At 49.4% G+C, this 25,377-nt stretch overlaps 2 protein-coding genes across 5 annotated transcripts in view; one reads left to right on the top strand and one right to left on the bottom strand.

Moving 5' to 3' along the window:
- The window catches only part of VWCE (von Willebrand factor C and EGF domains), a 35,509-nt gene extending 29,795 nt beyond the window's left edge, over positions 1 to 5,714 (top strand). For all 4 annotated transcript variants that reach the window (XM_046642821.1, XM_046642823.1, XM_046642822.1 and 1 more), the window contains one exon: positions 4,712 to 5,714. In XM_046642821.1, the coding sequence (XP_046498777.1) occupies positions 4,712 to 5,340 (629 nt within the window). In that variant the 3' untranslated portion in view covers positions 5,341 to 5,714. The remainder of the gene's footprint in view (positions 1 to 4,711) is intronic.
- A 5,846-nt stretch (positions 5,715 to 11,560) lies between these two features.
- LOC124228380 (pepsin II-4-like) lies at positions 11,561 to 20,655 on the bottom strand. The gene is made up of 9 exons (XM_046642826.1): positions 20,600 to 20,655; positions 19,978 to 20,137; positions 17,850 to 17,967; positions 16,853 to 16,971; positions 15,943 to 16,142; positions 14,250 to 14,366; positions 12,967 to 13,111; positions 12,776 to 12,874; positions 11,561 to 11,710 (listed from the first exon to the last, which is right to left on the bottom strand). The coding sequence occupies exons 1-9, from the start codon at positions 20,653 to 20,655 to the stop codon at positions 11,561 to 11,563; spliced, it is 1,164 nt and encodes a 387-aa protein (XP_046498782.1).
- Between the last annotated feature and the right edge of the window lie 4,722 nt (positions 20,656 to 25,377).

The following is a 25,377-nucleotide window of genomic DNA, read 5'->3' on the forward strand; positions in this document are numbered from 1 at the left end:
ATTTTCATCAATGATATTGGCCTGTAATTTTCCTTCTTTGTGTTGTCGTTGTCTGGCTTTAGTATCAGGGTGATGTTGGCCTCATAGAATGTGTTAGGAAGTGTTCTGTCTTCCTCAATTTTTTGGAATAGTTTGAGAAGGATACGTAATAAATCTTCTTTGAATGTTTGGTAGAATTCTCCAGAGAAGCCGTCTGGTTCTGGACTTTTATTTTTTGGGAGGTTTTTGATTACTGTTTCAATCTCTTTACTTGTGATTGATCTATTCAGATTCTCTATTTTTTCTTGATTCGGTTTTGAAGAGGTTGTATGAGTTGAAGAATTTATCCATTTCTTCTAGGTTGTCCAATTTGTTGGCATATAGTTTTTCATAGTATTCTCTTGTAATCTTTTGTATTTCTGTGTTATCCATTTTAATTTCTCCTCTTTCATTTCTAATTTTATTTATTTGAGCCTTCTCTCTTTTTTTCTTGGTGAGTCTGGTTAAGGGTTTGTCTATTTTGTTTATCTTCTCAGAGAACTAGCTCTTAGTTTCATTGATGCTTTCTACTGTTTTGTTGGTTTCTATTTCATTTATATCTGCTCTCATTATTATTATTTCCCTCCTTCTGCTGACTTTGGGCTTTTCCTGTTCTTCTTTTTCTAGTTCTGTCAGGTGTAGTTTAAGATTCTTTATTTGACATTTTTCTTTTTAGTTCATGTGGACCTGTATTGCTATGAATTTCCCTCTTAGGACCCCTTTGGTGCCTCCCATATGAGTTGGTATGGTGTATTTTCATTTTTATTTGTCTCCAGATGTTTTTTGATTTCTCCTTTACTTTCTTCAATGATCCATTTGTTGTTCAGTAGCATGTTGTTTAGTCTCCAGATGTTTGTCACTTTCCTAGCTTTTTTCTTATAGTTCATTTCTCATTTCCTCACGTTATGGTCAGAAAAGATGCTTGATATGATTTCAGTCTTCCTAAATCTTTTGAAGCTTGACTTGTTTTGCAATATATGGTCTATCTTTGAGAATGTTCCATGCGCACTTGAGAAGAGTGTGTATTCTGATTTGGATGGACTGTTCTCTATATATCTATTAAGTCCATCTGATCTAGTTTTTCATTTAACTTCATTATTTCGTTGTTGACTTTCTGTCTGGATATGTGTCTATTAATGTAAGTGGAGTGTTGTGGTCCCCTACTATTCTTGTGTTGCCATTAATATCTCCTTTTAGGTCAATTAATAGTTGCTTTATGTACTTTGCTGCTCCCGTGTTAGGTGCATATATATTTATAAATCTTATGTCTTCTTGGTGGAGTGTCCCTTTTATTGTTATATACCGCCCCTCTTTGTCTCTCGTTATCTTTTCAATCTTGAAGTCTATTTTGTCTGATAGGCTTATGGCAACACCTGCTTTCTTTTGTTTGCCATTTGCTTGGAGTATCATCTTCCATCCCTTCACTCGGAGCCTGCGTTTGTCTTTAGAGCTGAGCTGTGTTTCCTGGATGCAGTGTATCGTTGCATCTTGTTTTTTTTTTTTTTAATTTTTCTTTAAAGATTGGTACCTGTTGCCAAACAATTGTTGCCAATCTTCTTCTTTTTCTTTTTACTTTTTCTCCCCAAATCCCACTGGTACATAGTTGTATATTTTAGTTGTGGGTCCTTCTAGTTGTGGCATGTGGGATGCCACCTCAGCATGGCCTGATGAGCGGTGCCATGTCTGCGCCCAGGCTCTGAACCGGCAAAACCCTGGGCTGCCAAAGCGGAGTGTACAAACTTAACCACTCGGCCATGGGGCCAGCCCCTTGGGTCTTGTTTTTTAATCATCCAGCCACTCTATTTCTTTTGATTGGAGAATTCAATCCATTTAGAGTGATTATTGATATATGAGGGCTTAATGCTGCCATTTTGTCCCTTGTTTTCTGGTTGTTCTATATTTCCCTTGTTTCTCTTCCCATGTATTTCTGACTGCCACTTCAGTTTGGTGATTTTCTATGATGGTTTTCTCTTTATTTATCATTCGTGTCTCTTTTCTGATTTTTTGTTTAGTGGTTATCATGAGGTTTGTATAAAAGAGCTCATAGATGACATCGTCTGTTTTCTCATATCCTCTTATTTCCTTAATCTAAGCAGGTTCTATCCCTTTCCTCTTCCCCAACTAAGTTCTTTTTGTCACAACTTATTCCATTTGGTGTTGTCAGTTTGTGGTTAAAATGAAGTGATTATATTTATTTTTGATGCTTTCCTTCCCTTTATCTTTAACGTTGTAATTACGTGTTTGCTAACTTGTTCTGCTAGAAAGATGCAGTTTTCTGATTTTGTCTATTTGTCTTCTTGCTCAAAGCTTTGTAAACCCTTTCTTTTTTTTCAGGTATGAGGGACTTCTTGATCATTTCTTGTAGGGGGGTGTCTTGTAGCAATGAACTCTCTCAGCTTTTGTTTATCTGGGAAAGATTTTATTTCTCCATCATATCTGAAGGATGTTTTCACTGGATAGAGTATTCTTGGCTGTAAGTTTTTGTCTTTCAACATTTTGAATATATCATTCCACTCTCTCCTAGCCTGGAAGGTTTCTGCTGACAAATCTGCTGAAAACCTGATGGGAGTTCCTTTGTAGATTATTTTCTTCTGCATTGCTGCCCTTAATATTTTCTCTTTGTCATTGGCTTTTGCCAGTTTTACTACTAGATGCTTTGGAGAAGATCTTTTTGCATTAATGTAATTAGGAGTTCTATGGCTTCATTTATTTGTAAGTCCAGTTCTTTCCCCAAGTTTGGGAAGTTCTCAGCTATTATTTCTTTGATGAGGCCCTCTGCCCCTTTCTCCCTCACTTTTCCCTCTGGAATACCTGTAATCTTTATGTTGCATTTCCTAATTGAGTCAGGTATTTCTCAAAGAATTTCTTCATTTTTTTTTTAAGCCTTAGTTCCCTCTCCACCTCCACCTGAAGCCTTTCTATATTTCCATCCTCTAAATTATGAATTCTGTCCTCCATAACGTCAGTTCTGTTTTTTAAAGCTTCTAGATGTTTTTTTTTTATCTCATTCATTGTGTTCTTCATCTCCAGCATTTCCAGTCTTTTTTTTGGTTTCAATCTCTTTTGTGAAGAATTCCTTCTGCTCATTAATTTTATTCTTGAGTTCATTGAACTGTCTTTCTGAGTTTTCTTGTAACTCATTGAGTTTCTTTATGGCAACAATTTTGAAGTCTCTGTCATTGAGATTATAAATTTCTGTGAGTTCAGTGTTGGTTCCTGGAGACTTACCATTTTCCTTCTGCTGTGCAGTGTTAATGTTGTTCTTTATGGTGTTTGATGAGGTGGACCTTACCCGGCACATGGTGGTAGTGTCAGGTCGCAGATTCCACCTGCCACCTCTGGCAAGGGGGCCAGAGGTGTGTTTTCTCAACATGCTGCGTATCCTGGAAGTTGTGCCTATAGGGCTTGTTTGCATTTTCCCGCTGCCAGCAGCCACTTGGTGAGTCACACATGCATGTACAGGGCTCTGATGTGGGTCCACTGCCTCGGCTGGGGATGGCCGAGCTGGTGCACTGGGATTGGGGGGGGCCTTGTTTCACGTTCCTGTGAAGGCCTGCTCTGTGCTCACAGGGGATTCACCTGGGCTGCTGCTCTGGTGGTGGTGCCACGTGGTGGCTGAGCTGTGCCACTGAGTGGCCATCAATCCTGTGGGCCAGACTGCAAGTCCGAAAGTGAAGCATTCACATGCAGGACTGCCTGCTCCCCTGCCTCCTCTTACTGTTGGGTGCTGGCTGCTATGTGAGGATCTGTGACCTAGACACTGCCACTGGGGAGGGGGAGGGTACCTGATCACCTCCTTCCAGTGCTTCCCTGGGCTCCAGTACCCCCACCTTATGATGTCTGGCTGCATGGATCTCTCAGACATCCTGTTGTGCTGTGTGGGAATCCTCTGTTGGTTAACGAATGTCCTTTTCATTGGATCTTACAGGGACAGACCAAGCGAACAGCTCCCTCTGCCATGATGCTGATGTCACTCTAACCCTTCCAGTCTCTTTGTGTGTTGACAACATCCATCTCCCCCTAGTCACACCTGCTCTCTTTGCTGCCTTCTTCCTGCCTGTCCTTGCTCTCCTCCGTATATTAAGGCCTCAGGATTTGCCAGACTTTGGGCTGAGACTTTAAAAAACACTTTTTTCAGTAATGTTATTTTCTTATAGCTGTTATACATTCACAGAAAAATTGAGGGGAAGGTACAGAGAGCCTCCATAGACCTCCCGCCCCCAGCCCTCCACCCTGTCTCCCCTACTATCACTATCCCACATTGGAGGGTGAATTTATTACAATTGATGAACCTAAATGGGCACATGATTATCACTTAAAGTCCACAGTTGACATTTGGGTTTAGGCTGAAACTGCCCATGCATGGTTTCATTCAATCCTCAGAGTGGCCCTGTGCAGTCAATATAAATATACCCATTTTACAGATGAGGAAATGGAGGCCCAGGGGAGGTATGTGCCTTACACAAGGTCGCACAGCCAATGCCCAGAAAATCCACTTTGGTGACTACCTCCCTCTGCTCATGGTTCCTTTTGGGTCTTCTCTCCCTGGAGGCAGGAGCCCGTTGGTCCTTGTGAGGTGTGCGAGGGCCCTCAGAGGATGAGCTTGGGCATGTGTCCCCAGTGCAACTCGTCCCAGAGCTGCTGAGCCATCAGGGAGAACTGCTGTGCATCTTGTTTCCCCATCTCTCTCTAGATTCCCTGGGAGAAAGGCAGGGTCTCTCACCTCATGGAGACGTGGAGTTCAGCAAAGCGGCTCGCAGACCCCGTGGAGACACTGAGGACCCCGTCAACTGCAGCTCCTGCCCGGGGCCCCCAGCAGCATTGCCTCGGAGGCCAGCGCTCCACCTCCTCCAGCTCCTCTTAAGAAGGAACCTTTCTAACACACAGACTTTACCCATGAGCCCCTTGGGAGCCCAGGCCTCGCCCTCACTCCCTTCAGGGCCAAGGGGCATGTTGACAGGGGAACCCAGGGCCTCCCATGCCCCTTGGCCCTCCCCAGAGCCTTCAATCCCTCCAGGAGCCTCCGCTCTACCTCCAGCCTCTCCCAGGGCTCCTGGGCTACCTCCTGTTATTCCAGAGCCCTTGTCCTCAGGCTCCAGGGACCACATTGCATCCAGACAGTCTTCTCCACCGGTTGCCATCCCGACTGGAGCTTCAGCCCTTTCCATGACAGGCCCCAGCCCCTCAAAGACCCCAGTCACCCTCCTCAGGCCTCGAAGACTCTCTCTCACCTCCTCCAGACTCTCTGCAGGCGTGGCTGACAGCTCCAGCCCCCAGCAGCCCACAGTGGGGACTTCTAGGGAGGAGGAGTCCACTGGGTGAGCAGGCCTCCACTTCAGGGCCGTGCCCAAGAGACGGTGAACAGAGGACCCTCTGCCAGTGGTCCTGGGACTTTACATGGAGACTCCAGGGGCCAGTGAGGCTGCTGATGCTGGAGGCTCACTCCCACAGGGTTCCTGGAGGGGATGGAAAATACCCACGGCCGGATGGAATCTTATTCTCAAGAAGCATTTGGAATGTGCTGTGAGAATGGAGCAAATGCGTTCTCCATGGGCAGCATCCTCCTTGGACAACCTGGCCGACTTGTCTCTGGAGAAACGTGGGACTGCTGAGCTCCTGCTCTGGAGGAGGAGAGCAGGGAGGCCCTGGGATTCCAGCAGGATTGTGCCATCAGCCTTCCTGCGTCCTTCCCTGAGATTTCCTGATTAAATGACGTCTCAGTCCCCTAGGCTGCCTCCTGATTCACTCTCGCTGTTGGAAAGGTGGGAGAACTTCACTCCAAGCCCACGGGGGGTAAACCGGCACCCTACAGCAACTCCCCCGGTTTGGAGCAAAGCCTGAACCAACAGGCTGGGTTGGGAGAGGTCTTATGGAAACACCTGGTGGCTTTGATGCTGGGAGACTCCAAGTGAGAAGGGAAAAGACCAATGGAGCAGGCTCTGCAGGTTGGGTTCCTGGGAGGGAACCTCTGAGCTGGAACAGCAGGCAGGCAGCGTCTAGGGATGCGCTCAGCATTAGTACCTGAGGGCGAGAGGGAAGGAAGCAGGAGAAGAAGTTGGGCTGCCCTCTGGTCCCAAGGCCTCAGCCAACCCCGTGTGGGAGCTCTGAGGATGGGATGGCCCTTCAGAGTTTTCCTGAGTTGGGGCAAGGAGACAGGGCATTGTGTCCCCATGATGACCAGTCATTCTGTCTGGGCTGCTCCAGGAAAGGGGCATGACCTTGGGCAAGGAGCTCCCTTCAGCCAAGTCAATTCCTTCTGAGGACTGATGGCCAAGAGCTGTCAGCCAACGACCTTCCCAGATGCTGTGGGGATAAATTCATCAGTCCTGAAGGAGGATCTGGATGGGGGAGCCCAGTTTGCATGACAGATGGAAAGTGGACAGTGCTGTCATTAATGGGAGGAAGTGAGATGGGGATGGGAAACAGAGCTATGCTGTCACCAGGTCACCAACTTGCTACCACTGAAACCCAGTTCATTCTGCAGCCCCCACTGCACAGACTCACCCACATTCACCCAGGCCACGTTCCTCTTGGCTCTTGTCTGACCTGCTGCTCACCCATCTCCTAGGGTGAAGTGTCTGCAGTGGTTGCTGGCTGCAAAGGCCATCTGGGGTATGCAGCCGAGACGTTAGTGTAGAAATTGGGTCCTAATCCAAGTGTGGTTGCTAGAATAATGAATTTGGAGTTAGGAGGATGGAAACCAAAGACTTCAGAGATGCAAAGGGCTTCGAGACCATTTTGCCCAGTAAGCCACAAAGGGTGGTTCTAAAGTGTGAGGTCTGGGGTGCCATGAAACCCAGCTTTGAGCCATATTCAGCTGTGATGAGCCGTGGGACCTTCCTTCTCAGGTCCCTCAAGAGTATAATGGGATCATAGTTGTCCTACCTCATGGAGTTGTGCCCAAGGCATGTGGTCATGCCTCCATCAGTCTCCATGGTTTGTGCCTGTGACCCTGTGCTGCCCACCCAGCTTCACGATCCACCTGAGATCTAGTTTCAGGATGAAAGTACAGAACATTGGCTGCCTCCACGTTGCAACTTCTCAACAAGCCAGCTGTCAACAGGGTAGTGCCTGAAAGTCAGTGCCAATTTTCTCATCGCTGTCCCTCTGTAGTGTAAAGGATGGGATTCAAGTTTTAATAGTACTCTCCCCTCTGCACAGAACTGAAGTAAATGACATTCACTGTGACTGTTAAAAGAAGCCGGCCGGTGGAGGGGATGGGAGGACAGCAGTCAACGTTTTCCCAAAGTTGGTCCAAGTTTCAGAACAGGCTTATTTGTGAGCTACCTGCTCTTTACAGCTGAGACCACACAGGCCCAGAGAGGTTAGATCTCAGGCTGCACAGACTCTGAGGGCTGAGCTGGGAGGTGTGCCCCGTTTTCTGACTCCCACTCAGGCCTTTTTCCTTCACATCCCTCCTGGTTGGGTTCTTCTTGTTGGAGTTTCAGAGAGACCACTGACGACCACAGTTGATGGTGGGCACTATGACCGCTTTATCTTAGTTTGGTCTCCCCCAAGAGGAGACCCAGAGATCAATATCTAGGTGAGAGTCACTGGCCTGGGAGGTGGTCCCTGGGAGCTTGAAGGAGGGGGAGGGGAGACAGAGAAGCACAGAAAACCAATCACGGTGCCTTTAGGAGCGGGTCACTGCTGCGGGAAATTGGCACCCAGTCCTTCCTTGGACCCTCTGGGAGACCACATAGCACACGCCTCAGAATTGTCCCCTCAAGGGCCTGAGGACCTCACTCTTGCTCCTGGGCTGTTGGTTTTCCAGGATTAAGGATCCAGCCTGCATCCTGTCTGCTCGCTCCCTGGCACAGGAGGCCTGGGGAAGAGGGGCAGGAGCTGTCTACAGAGGACCTCCTGCTGGACCAGGGCTCCCACTGCCTCACACTGTGGCCAACACAGTCCCTTCTCAGGTCCCCTGGGGGCTCAGAGCTGTCCTCCTTCCCCCCTTGTGCATGCTGTGTCGTTGTGACATGTTGGAGGCCCCAGTGGGATCCAACTTGGTAGGAACATGTTCTCCCCACAATAAGGCACACTATGCACAGCTGCTGCCCAGGGCTGGCTTCTGGAGGCTGGAGGACCCCCTTCGAGACCCAAATGGGTGCGTAGTGCTGTTAATGAACAAGGTGAGCTGGTCTGAGTCTAGGCAACCTGGGCTCCAACAATCAGGGGTGTTTGTTCTTGAGGGAATACACCCTGCATTTTCGCTTACCTAAGACTCCACATTTAGGGTCTGAGAAGCAGTGGAGGATGGGGAGAGTGTGGGGAAGCCTGTTCCCTCGTCTCAGGTTCTCTGGGCCTTGGAAGTCCCCCAAGGACCAGACCATCAGACCGGCTCCAGAGACCTGATTTTGAAGCTTGTTAGATTGAAGGGCCTGAAGACAAACCACGTGGGTTTCTACTTAGGATAAACTTTCAGAGGTTGAAAGCACCTTTCAGTACCTTGTTTTGAACGTGTAGCACATCCATCACGTCATTAGAACTAAAAATATGTAAAAGGGTATTCATTGAGAAGTCTGTCCCATGCCACATCTATGCGGTCCCCCTTCTCTGTTCTACGATCGCTGGTTCTTGATCATCCTCTCTTAGCTCCTTTATGTATATGCAGGCACATCTTATTCTTTTCTTTATAATCCAAAGATAGCAGCCCATAGGCCCTGGTGTCACCTCTTTTTGTTTTTGTTTTTTCTTCACCTAACAATCTCTTCGGGAGATCTTTCCATCCCAAGCACCTGGCAAGCATGCTCATTTTTTCCCTTTTACAGTTGTGTAGCGGCTCCTCGCATGCATGCACCGTAAGATGTTTAACCATCTCCTGGGGGTGGACATTTGGGTTGTTTCAAATCTTGCTCTTGGAAAAGACGCTACAGAGAATAAGCTTGGACTTAGATCATTTTGCACGTGTGCAAGTGTAGCTTTAAGAGGAAATCCCAGAGGTGAAGTTATTGGGCCCAAAATATATATGATTCTAATTTAGATAGATATTGCCAAATGGTGCTCCTTAGAGGTTGTACTGGTTTATGCTCCCACCAGAGCTTCGAGAGAATCTGCATTCGGGGAGGGTCTGGGTTCCATGGATGAGTGGAGCAGAGAACTGTGAGATGAAAATAACACTCCTGGACAACTGGGAATGAAAGGATGGATGAGCTGAGCTTAGACCCTGAGGCTCTGAGGAAATGGAGAAAGAAGGATGGAGAGGAGGCCTGAGCCTGGAGAGGAGGGAGGTGAGTCCATCTTACCTTGTGGAGCAAAGCAGGAAACGTCAGAGCGGATATGTTAGCACAGGGTTTTCCAGTCCAAATGGTCTGTTGAGTGGGGAGACTTTTTAGGTGCTGTCTGGATCCAGGAATCCCAGGGTGTGAGGTAGCAGGAGAGGGGCTGGGAGGGAGAGTCTGAGCTGCAGCTGTGGGGGAGGAAGGAAGGGTGTGGCCAGGACCAGGAGGACAGGAAGGGTCCGGGAAGACGTGCCTGCATCCCCTGCCTGTGGCATGGTGGGTGCTTGGAAAATGTCAGAAACACAAACCCAGCAAAGGAGCCTGGACACCATGAAATTCCTCTCCAGAAACCTGAGAAGTGCACCTGTTTGTCCCAGGGCCAAATATGACTGGGACAGAATCCAGTGGGGGTGGGAACAGAGGCATCTGTTGTCTTAAGCATGACCTCAGTCGAATCAGATCCACTCTCTCATCTTATCCCAGTTTTTGCCTTTTAAAAATTCATCTCCAATTCATCACTCAGTCAACAAATATTTATTGTGCATCTGCTATGTGGCAGGCCCTGCTCTGTTCCTGTGGCCCCAACAGTTCAAGGATCACAGTCCCTGCCCTGGAGGATCTGAAACAAGTGCTCCCAAGAATGCGTGATTATCGATGCCCCCAGTGCCATGAAGGAAATGAGGGCCGGGGTCTGCGAGAGGGTGGTCTGGGTAGGCCTCACAGGGAGGTGACATTTAAGCTGAGATCTGCAGAATGGTAGAAAAAGGGAACAGCAACTCAAAGGGAACAGTGTGTGAAAGGTCTGGAGGTGGAGAAATTTGGGTATTTGAGAAGGTGGAAGAAGGCCAGTGTGGTGGGAGCTCAGGATAAGAGGGATAAAGGTGAGGCAGGGAAGGAAGGTAGGGAGCAGAGCATGCAGGATGGAGAAGCCACACCAAAGGTTCATTGTCTTATTCCAAGTGCTATGGGAAGGCATTAATTAAAGATTTTAAGCAAGGGAAGGATGCAATCAAATTTATGTTTCAAAAAGATTGTTCAGCTGGGGAAAATGGGCCAGAGGGGACACGAGTGACACTGGGGGACCTGGCGCATGGGATGGTAGAGTTCACACAAGCCTTCTAGGCCCTGACATCTTACTTTGTGTGAGTGATAAATGACAAATTGGGGGATGATGTCACAGGGTTTCCAAAGCCATCTTGTCCTGGGCACCCCAAAGTCACTCCCTCTCAGCAGGGGGGCCCAGCTGCAGCCCTCAGGTCCGTGTCTCCAGAGGCCAGTCTGGGATCCAGCTGTCGGCAGAGGCAGGAGCTATGGGAATTGTCCCACTGTGGGTGCTGAGGAGTGCAGGACTGTAACAGGTTTACTAGCAAGTGAGGAACTGGGATCCAGCCAAGCTGAGTTACAGTGAACCAGAGCACTTTGCGGCAGGACTTCTCAGAGATTTGCTTGGAAAGGAGCCTTGTGAGCCTTGAAGAATGTGGCATATTCCAGGCTTATTTTGAAACTCTATTTTCCGTTGAAGTTTTCTACCAAACTCACTCTGAGAAACTCTGCTCTAAATCGTTCCTGTTTGCTAATGGGCACACTCAGTTCCTTCCTCACATCTCACAACGCTCAGGAACTGGAAAACCATACTGTTTAATTACTGATGGGGAGACGGGTCAGTTCAGTGTCTTAATCCAGATTGTTGAGGGGTCTCAGGTGTTAGTCTGGATCAGCCAGGTAGTGACAGAGAGTAGCTGGGTAGATTTTGGGGTGTCAGCTTCTGTCACCTCTACTGGCCCATGTCTTCCAGAAAATTCCGCCTGTCTGGCTTACTTAGGAATGTCACCATCAGTGGCCATGTTCCCTGAACCCTTTTCTTTTCTCATGATCTCTTATTGGCTTTGGGAGAAATGAGAAGTTGCCTCCCTCGACTAGAAACTCAGGGGCTCTATTCTATGAGGAGGCAACGGGCCTGGCATTTCTGGTCCCCACATCTTCCCTGATGCTCACAGCCAGACCTGCTGAGTCCCATTCGTCTTCCTGGCTCTCATATGAGCTATGTGGTGCTGTCCTAGTGGTCGTTTCTGCCCACCCCCAACCCCCGCCCTGGTGTTCTGAGCCTGGTAATGTGAAGGAGAAATATCGACAGAGAAGCAAGTCCACAAACGTGTTTCAGAAGGCTATGCTTTTATTCTACATTATTGGTCTGAGAGGGAACAGGGCCAAGATTCCACCTCCACGATCCCACAGGAAGAACAATCAGGAGAATTACGCACATCTACAAGGGGGAGAACTGAGGCCAGATCTTCCTGCGAAGTGGCCGGATAGACTCAGGCTTAGGCCACGGGAGCCAGGCCGACCTGGTTGTTGGCTCTGTCGAAGACGGTAAAGTACTGGCGGATGAAGACATCACCCAGGATCCAGAGCTCTCCGCTGCTGGTGTCCAGGTCCACGCCCTCGAAGCCACTGATGCAGCTGTCATCCTCCTGGAGAAAAGGAGGATAAAACCGGAGATGGGACATAGACTCAGAGGTGACAGACGCTGGGAGATCAGCGTCAATAAATCTAGTCTGCTGCAAGGCACGTCAAGGAGGAGCTTCCTGGCTCGTGTGTGGGGCCTCGGCTCTTCTTAGCCTAGGCTCTGCCTGTATGACCTGTTCACTGCACTTGGTTCCAGGGATCCCTAGACATGGTCCAGTGTTTCTGGCAGATTCTCAAACCCTGGCGACAGCATCAGAGCTAAGGGGTTTAGGGGAACTCAGCCTCTGGGAGGATTTTGGAAACCCCAGTGACACAGCCCTTTCTGATTATTCTGATCCTTTCCGGTGGCGAGCTGTCAGTTCTTTTCATTCTCTAGGTCACTGGCCCACAACCTTGGCTGCACATTAGAATCTCCTGGGGAATTTGCACCCACCCGCATTGGTCAGGCCTGACCCCCTACTAATTTATCAGCATCTGTGGGGGAGTGGCTGGGCATCATCCTTCTTGCTGAATAACATTGACCCACTGGGCAAAATGAGTTTTCCACTTGAAGTTATCATAGAAGGAAGGAGTTGGTCTGTGGCTCATTTGACTTGTTTGTGAAGACTTGTCACTTGGTAGAGACAGTGGGGGCGGGGGTGGATCATAAGCCTTGACCCTATGGAAGTTAGGATCGCCATTGGCCCAACCCTTTGTGGTCGATATCACCTGACTACCCTAACCACACTGAGTGTGGGGAAAGCCATAGATCAGATGAGGAAACTGCAGCTGAGAGAGGTTGCAAATGGCACAGAATCAATGAGCTGGTAACTGAGACCCAGAGTGTGGACTCAGGGGTCCAACTTGAAATCCTCTTCCCATGCCATCAGTGTTTGCCTCCCTTCTCCCATTTGGATGCTGCTTCCAAATTCTCATTCACTCATTTATTTTGAATGCATTGTTTTTCTCTGGTGGCTGTCTAGAGCAGATGCCAACTTCAGCTTTTGGAAGTGCTCTTTTCTTAGTGAGAGGAGGAGTGTTGGCCACATTCTATGGGACACGTGTAGGTGGGAGGCCAAGAGCCCACTTACCTTTAGGATGTAGGCACTAGGAGGCAGAGGGAACTCGACGCCATTCATGGTGAAGACTATGTCGGGCAGGCTGTCGATGGCTGAGCAGCTGATCACCCCCTGGAAAGAGTGAGGGTTGGAAGGGTTGCCTTCTTTCTGCATGGTGGACCCACCACCTCCGTCTAGGACGGGGCAGTCAAGGCTGGACTTACCTCACCGAGCAAATCCTTTCTGGCTCCAATGTAGCTCTGGATATTGTTGATGCCAGAGGTTGGGCCAGCCAGCAGAGAGGTGCCAGTGTCAACAATGGCCTGGCAGCCCCCGCTGCAAGCGATGGACTCTCCATTTATGGTGATGCTGGAAGTGAGATGCATGTAAGGGTCCCAGGAGCCTCCAGGGGGTACATCTCCCCAAGAAGGAACCAAGTGACCTCAGAGGGTCCCTCCTCCCCATCCATTGGCCAATCCACAAAATTTCAGCTTCTCTCCTCCATGCTCTCATTCATGCATGCATTCATTTACTCAACAAATCTTTATTGAGTGTCTACTCTGTGCTAGGCCTGGGAGATGAAATGCCAAACGAGGCAGCCTCACAGTTTCTGACTGCAGGCGGTTTACACTCTAGCTGGAAAGATAAGTTATGACTGAGGAAGAGCCTCATGAATAGGGCACAGGACAGGGGAACAGAAACAATCCAGGGTGAGGGTGGTGGTGGTGGGGAGCAACCAGGGTGGGTTTCCCAGGGAAACAGACAGCCCGAGGTGGCCAAGGAGATGAAGAGCTGGAGGAGGACGTCCCAGGCAGAGGGGAAGGCAGGCAAGGAGGGATGGACATGAGAGGAGCAGGGGCGGGAGTGGGAGGAACCGATGAAGTTTTAGCATGGCTGGGGCAGACTTGAGCGGACTGAGTGTCCTGCTTTGCCCAGGACTGTCCCGGTTTTAGAACTGAAAGTCTTGAATGCCAGGAAACTGCTCACTCTGGGGCAAACCTGGAGTCACCCTAGCAGGTCAGTCAGGGGAGGAACAGCAGAGGAATGAGGCTGCATGGAGGAAGAGCGGGCCCATAAGTGGAAGTGTGGAAAGAATGGGCTGAAACAACTTCTCAGCCATTTTGCCCTGTCCATAGACTGAAAGTGACATTTTTTCTGGCGTGGGAGGAGTGTGTGCCTGTTGTTAGTTCCCCTAAATGCCAAGACGTGTGGACTGGTGGGTCTCCAGCTCTTTGCAGGGATGCTGGTGTCGTGTCTCTGTGAGCAGAGGGAAAGTGGCTGTCTCATTCTTGCAGAGCATCTGGGGTCCCAGACAGCTCTCCTCATCCAGGGAGGGGCCTTTCTTGGGGTCTCTCTGGGTTGGCCAACTTCCACCTTCTCCTCCTGGGGTACATTTCCCTCTCTGGTTGTTCCAGGGGGATTCTGGGAAGCTTAGTCAACTCAGAGTCTATAAAGAAATGAGATCTGGGGCCCACGCCAGGACAGTGCCCATCCATGGAGATCTCACCTGTCCACGGCGATCTGCCAGTAACCCTCAGTGGTAACAGGGACCCAGTGCAGGCTTCCAGTGTAATAGGAAGAATCTATGCCACCGAACATCACCACACTGCCACTCTCGTCATCGCTGTTGAAAGTGGGGGGAAAAGACAAGAATTCACTCACTCAGCTGAACATCTGCTATGTGCATCCTAAGAGCTCCCCTTGACTGGGTTCTTGCCAGTGCCAGGAGCTGTGCTGAGTGTGACGGACAGGGTTTCTTAATCCTCACATCAACACCCAAACAGTGGTCACTATTATTATTATTTCTGCTAGACAGTGAGGAATCTCAGGCTCATAGAAGTGAGGCGATGTGCCCAAGGTCACACAGCCCGGGAGTGCCAGAACCAAGATTAGAACCCAGGTCTTTCTAGTTCCAGAGTTGTGATTCCACCACATCCTCACTCTTGTTGCTGTGGGGACCGCAAGAGAAGTGAATGTGGGACAGTGTTTGCTCTTAAGGACTTGACAGTAGAGTTCCCTGGTTCTCAGCCAGGGGCACCTTTGCCCCCAGGGGACATTTGCCAAGGTCTGGGGACATTTTTCGTTGTCATGATTGGGTTGGGGTACGAAGTGCCACTGGTGTCTAGTACATAGAGGCCATGCAGCCTGCTCAACATCCTACAATACACAGGACAGCCCCCAACAGCAAGGCATTGTGTGTTCAAAATGTCCATAGCGCTGAGACTGAGAAACCCTGATCTAGTTGAGGAGGTAAGATGGCCCCATGGAATCTCTAAGTCCCATAAAGGCAGAGATGTTTAGGAGCCGACTTGAATATTAAGTGACCAAGAGGAGAAATGGGCCCTCTATTTGTAATTTACTCCTGTTGTAAATTTTCTCATTGTTACCAGAATATTCATTTTTCTGAATCTCTGCAGTTTCAGGTTAGATTGGGAAGCAAATGTGTATGATGATAAATTAATCACCAAAGAAGTGGCTGCAGATACAATAGTCCCCACTCACTTCACCCCACATCAACTTTCCTGTTTTCCTGACAGTAAGTACAACGCGACTCAATGAGTTTACAGTAGAAGAATGAACAACTAAAGAAACGGATCAACAATGACAATGGCTTCAAAAGAGAAGGGGTACTGAGGGGTTGGTGGGCAGAGCTGAGAGTCTCGGGAAACTGACGACACCCTCAGAAACTCCTGCGTAACCTCGACTCAACCAAAACCAACACTGGTTTGTTCTTTATTTGTTCTTAGGATTAACTCATAGCCACAACTGGAACCTAGATTTTGTTAGCAAATGACCTAAACTATCTTTCGTCGTTTGGATGTTCCATTGTTTAAGATATAAGTCACCATCAAATATTCTTTTCATTGCTATGGAATTTTGCTTAGGAATCCCTATCTATAGTGGATTCATTTTAAATGGTGGTCTTTTGGGGCCAACGATGAAGGGACTAGGGTTAGAAAGCAAATGGCTAATGACATTTGATTTGTATAAGTCAGGGTGACAAAGACTCAGCTGGTAAATGAGATGACAAAGACAGGTCATCACAGAGAGATGTGACACCATTCTCTCCAAAGCCATGCCTCTCAAGACTTAGACACGGACCCTTCAAATCTCTTGCTGGCTGAGACCCTCTTTACCCCACCCAGCACCGTATAGCCCTCTGCTGGGCCAGGTGACCATGACCTCCCTGCCCGACTTACGAGCTCAGGTAGACAGAGAAGAGGTCTTGGGAAACCAGACCCTGGTCCCATATGTTGTCAAAGACGGGAGTGGCCCCAGAGGCGGAGATGCTGGGGTAGCCGAGACCCAGGATGCCATCAAAGGGAGCCAAGAAGAGGAAGAAGCCAGGCTCCTTCTCGCTCAGGCCGAAGATCTGGTTGGTGTCCTCGATGCCTCCGACCTGAGTGGGGGAACCAAGATGTTCACAACCAGCTTGTGTTGACTGAGCACTGCGGGACATCAGCCCTGGGCACAGAGTGTCCCTGGTTCATCTCATGTAGGACTTGGCTTCTTGGGCATCAGGCTGGAAGGAGGGGAGAAGGATGGTCTGTGGGAATGCTTGTTATTCTGCTGTATTAACCATTGCAGCTGATCTCCAGATAGCCACAGTCTGCAACTTGGTGTGAGAATTTGCTGCAGAACAGCCGGGCCCTGTGTGTTCCTGTTTCTGATGATCAGATGCAAAGCTGAACCCAGGTAAATCAGAGCCCTTGACCCCTGCCACACCCTGGAAGGGGGGACGAATGTAGAGATTCTGTGACTTGATGGGGGCTGCAGGTGGAGGGAAGAGAAAGAGGAGGAGGTGCTAAAAGAGAAATGAGCCTTTTCCTACCTTCTCCCCCAACTGCATAGCACTCAGCTTGGGTGGGGCTGAGGTTGGCTGTTGGCTCCAGGCATCCCACCCCTTACCTGCTACTGTCCCACCTAGAAATGTCTGTCACATCTCTTCCAATTCCGCATCCTGCTCCCCCAAATCAAGTTACTTTGGCGATCACTGAGACCCCTATTGCCTGAGTGAGCTCATTATGGGGGTTACACTTTGGCTCCCACAGTCCCCAGAAACTGGCCGTAGGACTGGCAGGAGGAGGTGGTGAGCCAGCAGGTTCTCACCCTGACAGTGTCGTATCCGAGGATGCCTGTCATGCTGCCGGTGCCGTAGGTGATGGAGATCGACTCGCTGGTGGCCTGGTAGGTGGAGGACTTCTCAGGGTTGAAGCGCTTGTGGTCATCTGTGATGGTAAGAAATGACATCGTCAACCTCCAAAACCCAAGCAAGAATCATGGCTGGAGATGTCTTTCTAGGGTGGGCTCCCATGGTTCTGGGTGGAGTTTTGGAAGAGAAAGGTGACCTTTCCCCAGATGTTGGAGCCCAAGCATCTGCATGTTCCATTCCTGCCTGGTTGGACCAAGTGGGACCATCTGCCTGATGGAAGGTCCCCAGCCAACCCCACCGTCCTCCGAAGGACCCCAGGCAAACACTGAGCAGAGCAGGCCCATGGCTGCCCATGGCGATGAGACCCTTCACAGAGCACTGTAAACAGCCCATGACACAGCTACACTGTCACGGTCACAGCCCTACAATGTTACAGTTCAAATTATGAAGGGGAGGATTCCAGGGGCTCCTCCTCTGAATTAAAAGTCAAGTTAACATGCTGGAAGAGGAAGGAACTTGAAACGCGTCCATGACTCCCAATGACAAACTCTCTTCCTTAGCAAACCAATGATTTTTTTAAATAAGCGAGATCACAACTCAGCTCATTCTTATGAGTCACTTTCTCATGTCAAGCTCTTGTCCCAGGTGGTTATCTCTTAGCCCTTTAACCCCATCTCCCCTTGGGCCTCCCTTACTCCCCTGGGCTGTGTTGTTCAGGAGACCTGCTCTCTGCCATTGGACTGAACCCCTTGGGGGCAGGGACCATGTGTGATTCTCCCTCTATCCCCAGGGCTCCTAAGCCCTTGCTGGACACATAGGTGCTTGGGAAATGTCTGTTGAGGGAATCCCTGAGTGACTCCAGCAGGCTTGAAATTGGACCTATTTGAAGCCCCTGAGCGTTCAGGCCTCCCAGGTCAGTGGGCGCTGGGGTCCCGGGCAGGGCCAGGCACTCACAGCAGGCGAGACTGGAGCAGTAGGTCGAGGGCACCCACAGGTTGGAGGAGCCGGTGTCAAAGATGACAGTGAACTCCTGAGGGGGAGTTCCGATGCTGATGGTGCCGAAGTACTCCTCCTGTGGGGCGGGGACAGCACAGGTCACTCCCCATCCTGGGATCCCCCCTGGGAGCAGGGCCTTGTGGGGCTTCTCCTCAGCTCCTCACCCTCACTGCTCTCCTTGCCTTTCTCTCCCTGTCCAATGCAGCCATCCTTCAAGGCCCCACCTGGCCTCCCCTCCTCCTTGATGTCTTCCCTGATTGCGTCCCTGTTACCCTCTGTCTGTTTCTTCTAAGCACCATTAACGCCTAATAATCTGCTCTCCCCTCTTCAGCTCTCCTCTTAATGTCTTAGTCGTGCCACCCTGGAGAACACACCATCTCAGACGACAGTGGGTAACCTGATAGCAGCCAGCAGAGTAAATGCTCAAAGGCTCAATCAGTAAATTGTCGATCAGGAGATAAAGAAGTCACCCAAAGATGGAAACCCCTGGATATATCCTGTTCCTAAATCGAGGTGTGTACAAGGTGTTTTGAGGAGGGGCGTGGTCAGGATTTTTATTCTTAGTGGCAGCACTGTCTCCCTTGCCAGCAGTTCTAGCCACGCTGGTCTGGCTCTTCTTTGATGATGACAAGCTTGTTCCTATCTCAGGGCCTTTGCACTTGCTATTCCTGTGCTAGGAAAATGTTTATTCTGCATCTTTTCTTGATCTGCTCCTTCTCAAACATTCAGAGCTCTAGTCAAAGATCACCTCCACCAAGAGGCCCTCCCTGACCACTTCATCTAAATATGTGCTTCCTCCATTCTTCTTCTTCCTGTTACCCTATTTAGTTAAGTTTCCTTTTCATCACTTTTCATTACATGGTGTTATCTTGCATACTTATTTATTTGTGTCTTATTTGCCTTCTCCTCTAGAATAAAGCTCCAGGAACTTTGTTTCTTCATCACTGTTTTCTCAGCTTCCTGCACAGATCCTCTGGCACATAGTAGATGCTTCCTAAATATTTGCTAAGTGAATAAACGGACTGACTTTACCAAGCTGTTACCAAGACCCAGGCCCTGTGCTAAGCCTCCAAAAAAACATTATTGCATTAATTACTCGCAACAGGCCTCTGATGGTAGATGTTCGTGGTCCTGCTTGACCAACAAGGAAACTGAGGCTCGCTCTGAGAATTGAAATGACTTGCCCAAGGTCACATAGCTTGGAACTATTAGAGAACAGATTTGCACCCGGTCTGGCAGATTTCACAGGCTAAGCTCTTAACGACAGGCAACATTGCTTCCTATCGTTGGCTCTGTGCCCTCACACAGGGGACACACAATATCTACTGAAAGGCAGGGCATTGCCATTGGGTCCCAAGTGTAACAGTGAGCCATCTTCCTGAAACTCCACACTGATCATGTCAACCCCCCTGGTTAAGATGATTCAGTGACAATGAGGACAAAGACCCTCATCAGAGACTCTGGTCTGGCTCTGCCCACCAGCCCCTCAGTCCTCGCTCGGCTCCTCCCTCCCTCTCTGCTCTCCCTGAACACTGGCCTCCTTTCCTCAAATGCACTCTGCTCCCTGCTGTCCCAGGGTCTGGCAGAAGCCATCTTTCTCTCTGGGACTCTTTCCTGTCCTCTCCAACCCCCACTTCTCCTTCTTTGCCCTGGGGAGTTGTCCCTGTCCACCACCTACGTCCCTCTCACAGTGTCACCTTCACTGCGTAGCCCTTGGCCTGGCTGTACTTTTCATTGATGATGAGGCTCAGTGGTGATGGTCTCTCCCTACTAGACTGTGAGCCCCATGAGGGCAGGGGCTGTGCCTGGTTTTGTTCCCTGCTGCTTTACCTGGGCGAAGCACAGTGCCTGGCACATAAGGAGGTGCTCTGCATATATAAACCCTGAATGAATCAATGAGAGCAACATCTCTGACTGTGAGTTTTACTGCCTTTCCTGTGCCTCTGAGATCCAGAGAGCAGACCCTTGGGTTACTTCCTGGGGGCTCAGAGCTCTGGTGGATCCTCCAAGAATCCTTGGGACCCCTCTCTCCTCTGGGCCAAGTCCTTAGTGCTGCCCCCACCACCCTGCCTGCCCATGCACTCACATCCAGGTAGTTCTCCAGGGGCTCTGAGTCCACCAGGGTGGCGGCCTCCTTGGGGAAGAACTTGCTGGCTGGGTTGGGGGTATGCTTCTTCAAGAAGTCCTCCAGCAGGCCATGCTCGATCAGGTTCTGCCTCAAGGACTTCTTTCTGACAAGCGGAACCCTGTGGCAGAACATTAGCAAATGGGATGGCTTGGAGGAGGAAGTGTAATTGGGGAAGAAGTCCCCTTACGGGGTGCTGTGGAAGGCCCCGAAGGTAAAGGAAGCTGGTCCAAGAGAGGAAGAAGGAAGGAAGTCATTAGGGAAGACTCTCCCATTTTTTCTACCCTATTGCAAAGAGTTTCAGTGGTTGCCTGAAGTTGCCTGGCCCAGTGGTGGAGCTGGGAACCAAAGCTGGACTGGACTTGAGGGCCAGGGCTGTTCATCAAACCGGCAGTGCAGCCTCCACAAAACGACAGAGAGAGACTGGAAAGGAGACTCAAGATGGTGGAAGAGAGTGAGGAGTTGTATGAAAGAAGAAGGTAAGAAGAAAAAGTTAGGGAGGAAAGGAAGACAGCATGACAGGCAGTGAAGGGAAGCAGCCCCTTGGAAGCTGTTCTTCGTGTCACGTGTCCCCCAGACTCACTTGTAGATAAGGCACTCAGAGAGCGCCACCAAGCTGAGCAGCAGCAGCCACTTCATGGTTCTTCCTGGGTCCCAAGTCTCCAGAGAAGGGAAGACGGATGGAAAGCGTACAGCAGAGGCAGGAGCTGCTCCTTATATACAGCACAAGTCCTCAGGAACCTGCCTTATCAGCCTCCAAGTGTCACCCATTATCCTAACTCCAAACATAAAGGTTACCGATAAGATTGTCCCTACCCCTGCGCCATGTTCTGAGAAGTTTCCAGTCAGGCAGCTTTCCATTGTAACCACATCCCACGATTAGGATGCACCTGCATAGAGAACAAGCCATGAAGTTGTGGCTTATTTCTCAAATCATAAACACGGCCTGGGTTAAAACTTGACAGCAGAATAGTTGACAAAGTTGGTCTAACGTGCACTTAACACAGAATGGGTGTCAAAGGAGCTCAGGGTACCCCGATTTGTCCTGGTGGGACAGATGCTGGGGTTCTTGGAGAGCAGCTCCCCACTTAGCCATGGGCCATGTTCCTGTAGCTGCTAACCCAGAGGACATATATGGGTCAGTGGTTTGGTACTCAGAAAGCATTTTCCCACAGAAATATCATTTTGTGGGTTGTTGGGTGTGTAACTAGCCTATAGGCCTTATTATTCTTGCATAACATTGTGCTCATTACAATGGGCCGGGTCTTGGGACAGTGCTTCATGCAGTACAGAGGAAGAGGAGGGAACGAAGAAAGCAGAAGAATGCTGCCTTCCTTTCCTGGAGGAAGCACACTTGAAAGAGGCTGGTTTTGTCCTTGGAATCTGTGCCCCTCACTTTCTGCATCCCTTCTCTTCCTGCTGCTCCTCTCCCACACTCTCAGGTATCTAGAAGCCTCCACCTTTGAGACCCCAGCTGGGTCTGACTCTCCCAGGGGCTCCATGTTTAAAACTTGGCTGCATCAGCTGCAATGGAGCAAAGCAATCTGGGCAAATTCAGATGAGTCGGTGAATGACTTAGAAAGGTTGTCTTCTTAAAAGAAGATGCTTACCAAGCCAATGGATTCTCTACTTTATGGATTGCATTCAGTGAACAAAGTGGAGTGAAAACTGATTGAGGAATTGTGGAGGAGGGGGATAGGTGGGCAGGAGGTCACCAGGAGATAGCCAGCCGTATCTGCAGGTCTTGTTCTGAAATCAGATTCCGTGGGCCATCCCTGGTTTTTCCAACATCAGTAGACACAGATTCTATAAAAGTTTCAAATTTCCCCTAGCGCTCTGGGTGAGCATGGAAGGGTGGGCAGTGTGGATCAAGTTCAGGACCAGTGGTGGTCAGTACGAAGCACATTTGTATTTCAGACTCACCTGATAAAGCATCCTTTTGCCCCAAACCTGGATCTTGCCCTGTATTTTCCACCTTCACATCTTTTGGTGCCTGCTTCTTTACTTTCTTTTCTTCCTCCTTGAGCATTTCTCCTTGATCTACACTCTCAGCTTTGGGTTGATCTCAGCTCCTCTATGGATGAGCTGATGGTCCTGAAAACTTCTGCTTAAGTCCCGAAGCAGTAGATTGAGACCCCTGTCTCCAGGCCACCACTGCATGGGTGGTAAGGAGGGACATCTGCTGGGGGGTGGGCATCAGCGTCTTCAAAGGTCATTGGTGCCTTATGCTGGGCGTGGGTACGTGGGTGCTCATCATTATTTTCTTCACTGTATGTATATGTTCTACATGTCTTAAACCACTCATAAGAATTTTTTTTTTTTCAAAGATTTTATTTTTTCCTTTTTCTCCCCAAAGCCCCCCGGTACATAGTTGTGTAGCCCCCCGGTACATAGTTGTGTATTCTTCGTTGTGGGTTCCTCTAGTTGTGGCATGTGGGACGCTGCCTCAGCGTGGTCTGACAAGCAGTGCCATGTCCGCGCCCAGGATTCGAACCGACGAAACACTGGGCCGCCTGCAGCGGAGTGCGCGAACTTAACCACTCGGCCACGGGGCCAGCCCCCACTCATAAGAATTTTTTATAGAAAGAAAGAAGGACAGAGTCTTTTGTGTGTAGCTTTCAAGTTGGAAATGAAGGGAAGTCTTGTTGGGGGCATAGGGTGAGTCAGGGGCCCTCAGGATGAGATGTGGGGCATGAACCGTGAAGAACATGATGTGGGTGGCCTTCATCTTTTGTCTCCCTCCATGAATTGTATGGTGCATGGAAGTGTTCAACACAGTGTTTAATTAATGCCATATAGGCTTGCCTTAGTTAAGAGCAGCTTGGGAATGTGGCTCAGAGTAGGGTCACAATTCCATAATTAGTCGTTCTTGCCATTTGCCAGCCGTTCTGGTAACTTACAAGGGCAACATCCTTTGTGTGTTTCTCTTCCTTGGCAGTTAGGGACACAGCTTATATTTATTGGCCTCTGACTCTGAGTTCATTCTGGTGTGTAATGTTACTATCACCATTTTACAGATGAGGAAACTGAGGCACAGAGACATTGTGCCACTTGCCTGAGGTGACACAGGTAAGAAGTGACTGAGTGGGGGCTCGAGTCCAGGTCTCTGTTACTCCCTGTGCCTTCTCCCTGACTCCACTGCCTGGGGTTTACTGGGGGCCGAGGAAGAATCTTATGAAGAGCTCTGGCTCCCGAGTCTGGGCTTGAATCCCAGCCCTGTCTCTGAACAGCTGTAAGACCCAGGACTGCTGATCCAGCCTCTCTGAGACTCAGTTTTCTCATCTGTGAAATGGGAATAATAGTACCACCAATTTCATAGGATGCTTGAGGATTAAATATAGAGTGTTAACCAGCCACACACAAAGCAGCTGTAATGAAAACAACTGTCAACACCAAGTGCCGACGAGGATGCTGAGCACGTGGGACTTCCCTACGGTGCAGGTGGGAGGGGAGATGGCACAGCCACTTTGGAAAACAGCTGAGCAGTTTCTTATAAACGTGCACTTACACTCAGCCATCATGCTCCTGGGTTTTTACTGAAAAGAAATGAAAAACCTGTGTCCCCACAGAGGCCTGCATACAAATGTTTATAGCAGCTTTTTCATAATAGCCAAAAATGCAAAACAACTTGAATATCCTTCAGCTTGTCCCTGGATGAGCAAGTGGTGGCGCAGCCACACGGGGGTCGAGCCGTCAGCAGTAGAGACAGAGGAGCTGCTGGGTGAATCTCAAGAGCGTAGTGCTGCATGAAGGAAGCCAAGCTCAAAAGGTGACACTTGTAAGATTCTGTTTATGTGGCATCAGGGAAAGGAAAATAGTGAGACCCGAACATAGGTCAGAGGCCAGGGGAAGACGCTGACTGAAAAGGGGCACACGGGAACTTTTTTGGGTGATGGAAATATTCTGTCTCTAGACTGTACACTTGAAAAGGCAAATTTTATTCTGTGACAAGAGACCTGATGCCCCCGACTTCACAGCAGGTGATGGGCTCAGCCAGTGACGGCCACATGGTGGGGTGAAGGGAATGGATACCAGGCTCTGCCTATGGAGGCTCCTTGGAGGGGACACACGGGTTCATTTCAAGTGAAATGTGGTGATGGCATCAAAGGAAATAAAGAAGAAGAGAACACCCACTCATCATCTCTGCTTCCATTTTGGTCCTTTGGATCCAGGAGTAAAATCTGTCCACGGTTTGCTTTTCTCTTCCTCATTGAGAGATGGGAGTGACCCAGTTGGGAGGTGAAGTGAAGCTCCAAGGAGCTGAGTGACGACTGTGAACATTTGTTGGAACCCCTGGGTGCTGAGCCCTCCAGACAGGCTGTTTCATGTCATCCTGAGGGTGCAGGTGGGGTGGCCAGAGTCCATCTAGCAGGGGTAAGTAGTGTCCATGCTCCCCTGTGCATCCTGGAGCTGCTTATAGGGTTGGAGTCCAAGGATGGGCATCAATTTGGGGGCACGGCTTGTCTGTGGGATCCACATGGGAATTTTGAACAGAGGAGAAATATGTTTGGGCAGGAGAAGGAAGACTCCTCAGGCAGGAACCTGAAGGACCCATTTGAACATTTATCCAACACATTTTCATTATGCACCTGCTCCCTGCTGGGTGGTAGGCATGTTATAGCTGCTGGGAGCTCATCCATGAGCAAGATGGAAATAGGCCACGCCTTTAAGGAGTTTGTGGTCAGTTCAAGAGATGGCAGAGAGGGGAGGTCTCTTTCCCTCCCACTCAATAGGGCTTTGGATCTCACTAATGGGAAGCTCAAGGATTAGTGACGATAATTGTCTTCCCACCTTGGAGGTTTTAACACACTCAGGGAGGCTGATGTGCTTGGTGACACCAATTCCGGCTTTTCTCAGACTCTTCGATGACCCCCAATTATCCTTGTCTGCTGATATTCATGTCCCTCATAATCTCCTCCCCTTGAACATGGACGGGACCTGTGAATTGCTTCTAACCAGTAGGATATGGCAAAGCAGATGGGGTGTCATATTTGTCATTACATTACCTGAGATTGTCACTTCTGTCTTAACAGGAGACTGTTTGTATAGTCTGTCTCTCTTGCTGGCTGTGATGAAGCAAGCTCCCCCATAGCAAGGCCCACATGGCATGAACAGAGGGTTGCCTCCAGCCAACAGCCAGTGAGGAACTGAGGCCCCCAGTCTGACTATCTGCCAGGACCTGAATCCTCTCAACAACCACGTGAGCTTGGAAGCAGACCCTCCTCCAGTCGAGCCTCAAATGAGACCACATCCCTGGCTGACGCCTTGACTGCAGCCTTGTGAGCGGTCTTGAAACAGAAAACCCACCCAAACTGGATTCCTGACCCACAAAAACTCTGAGATAATACATGTGAGCTGTTT

This window comes from Equus quagga, chromosome 17 (genome assembly GCF_021613505.1).
Source record: "Equus quagga isolate Etosha38 chromosome 17, UCLA_HA_Equagga_1.0, whole genome shotgun sequence".
In the NCBI taxonomy this organism is placed as follows: domain Eukaryota; kingdom Metazoa; phylum Chordata; class Mammalia; order Perissodactyla; family Equidae; genus Equus; species Equus quagga.

Excerpts from the sequence above, each read along its gene's own strand:
- LOC124228380 (XM_046642826.1), bottom strand. The coding sequence starts at position 20,655 with ATGAAGTGGCTGCTGCTGCTCAGCTTGGTGGCGCTCTCTGAGTGCCTT. Across the intron at positions 17,968-19,977 it reads CCCTGGAGAACTACCTGGAT|GAGGAGTACTTCGGCACCAT; the intron begins GTGAGTGCATGG and ends CCCGCCCCACAG. Across the intron at positions 16,972-17,849 it reads CTGCTCCAGTCTCGCCTGCT|ATGACCACAAGCGCTTCAAC; the intron begins GTGAGTGCCTGG and ends TTACCATCACAG.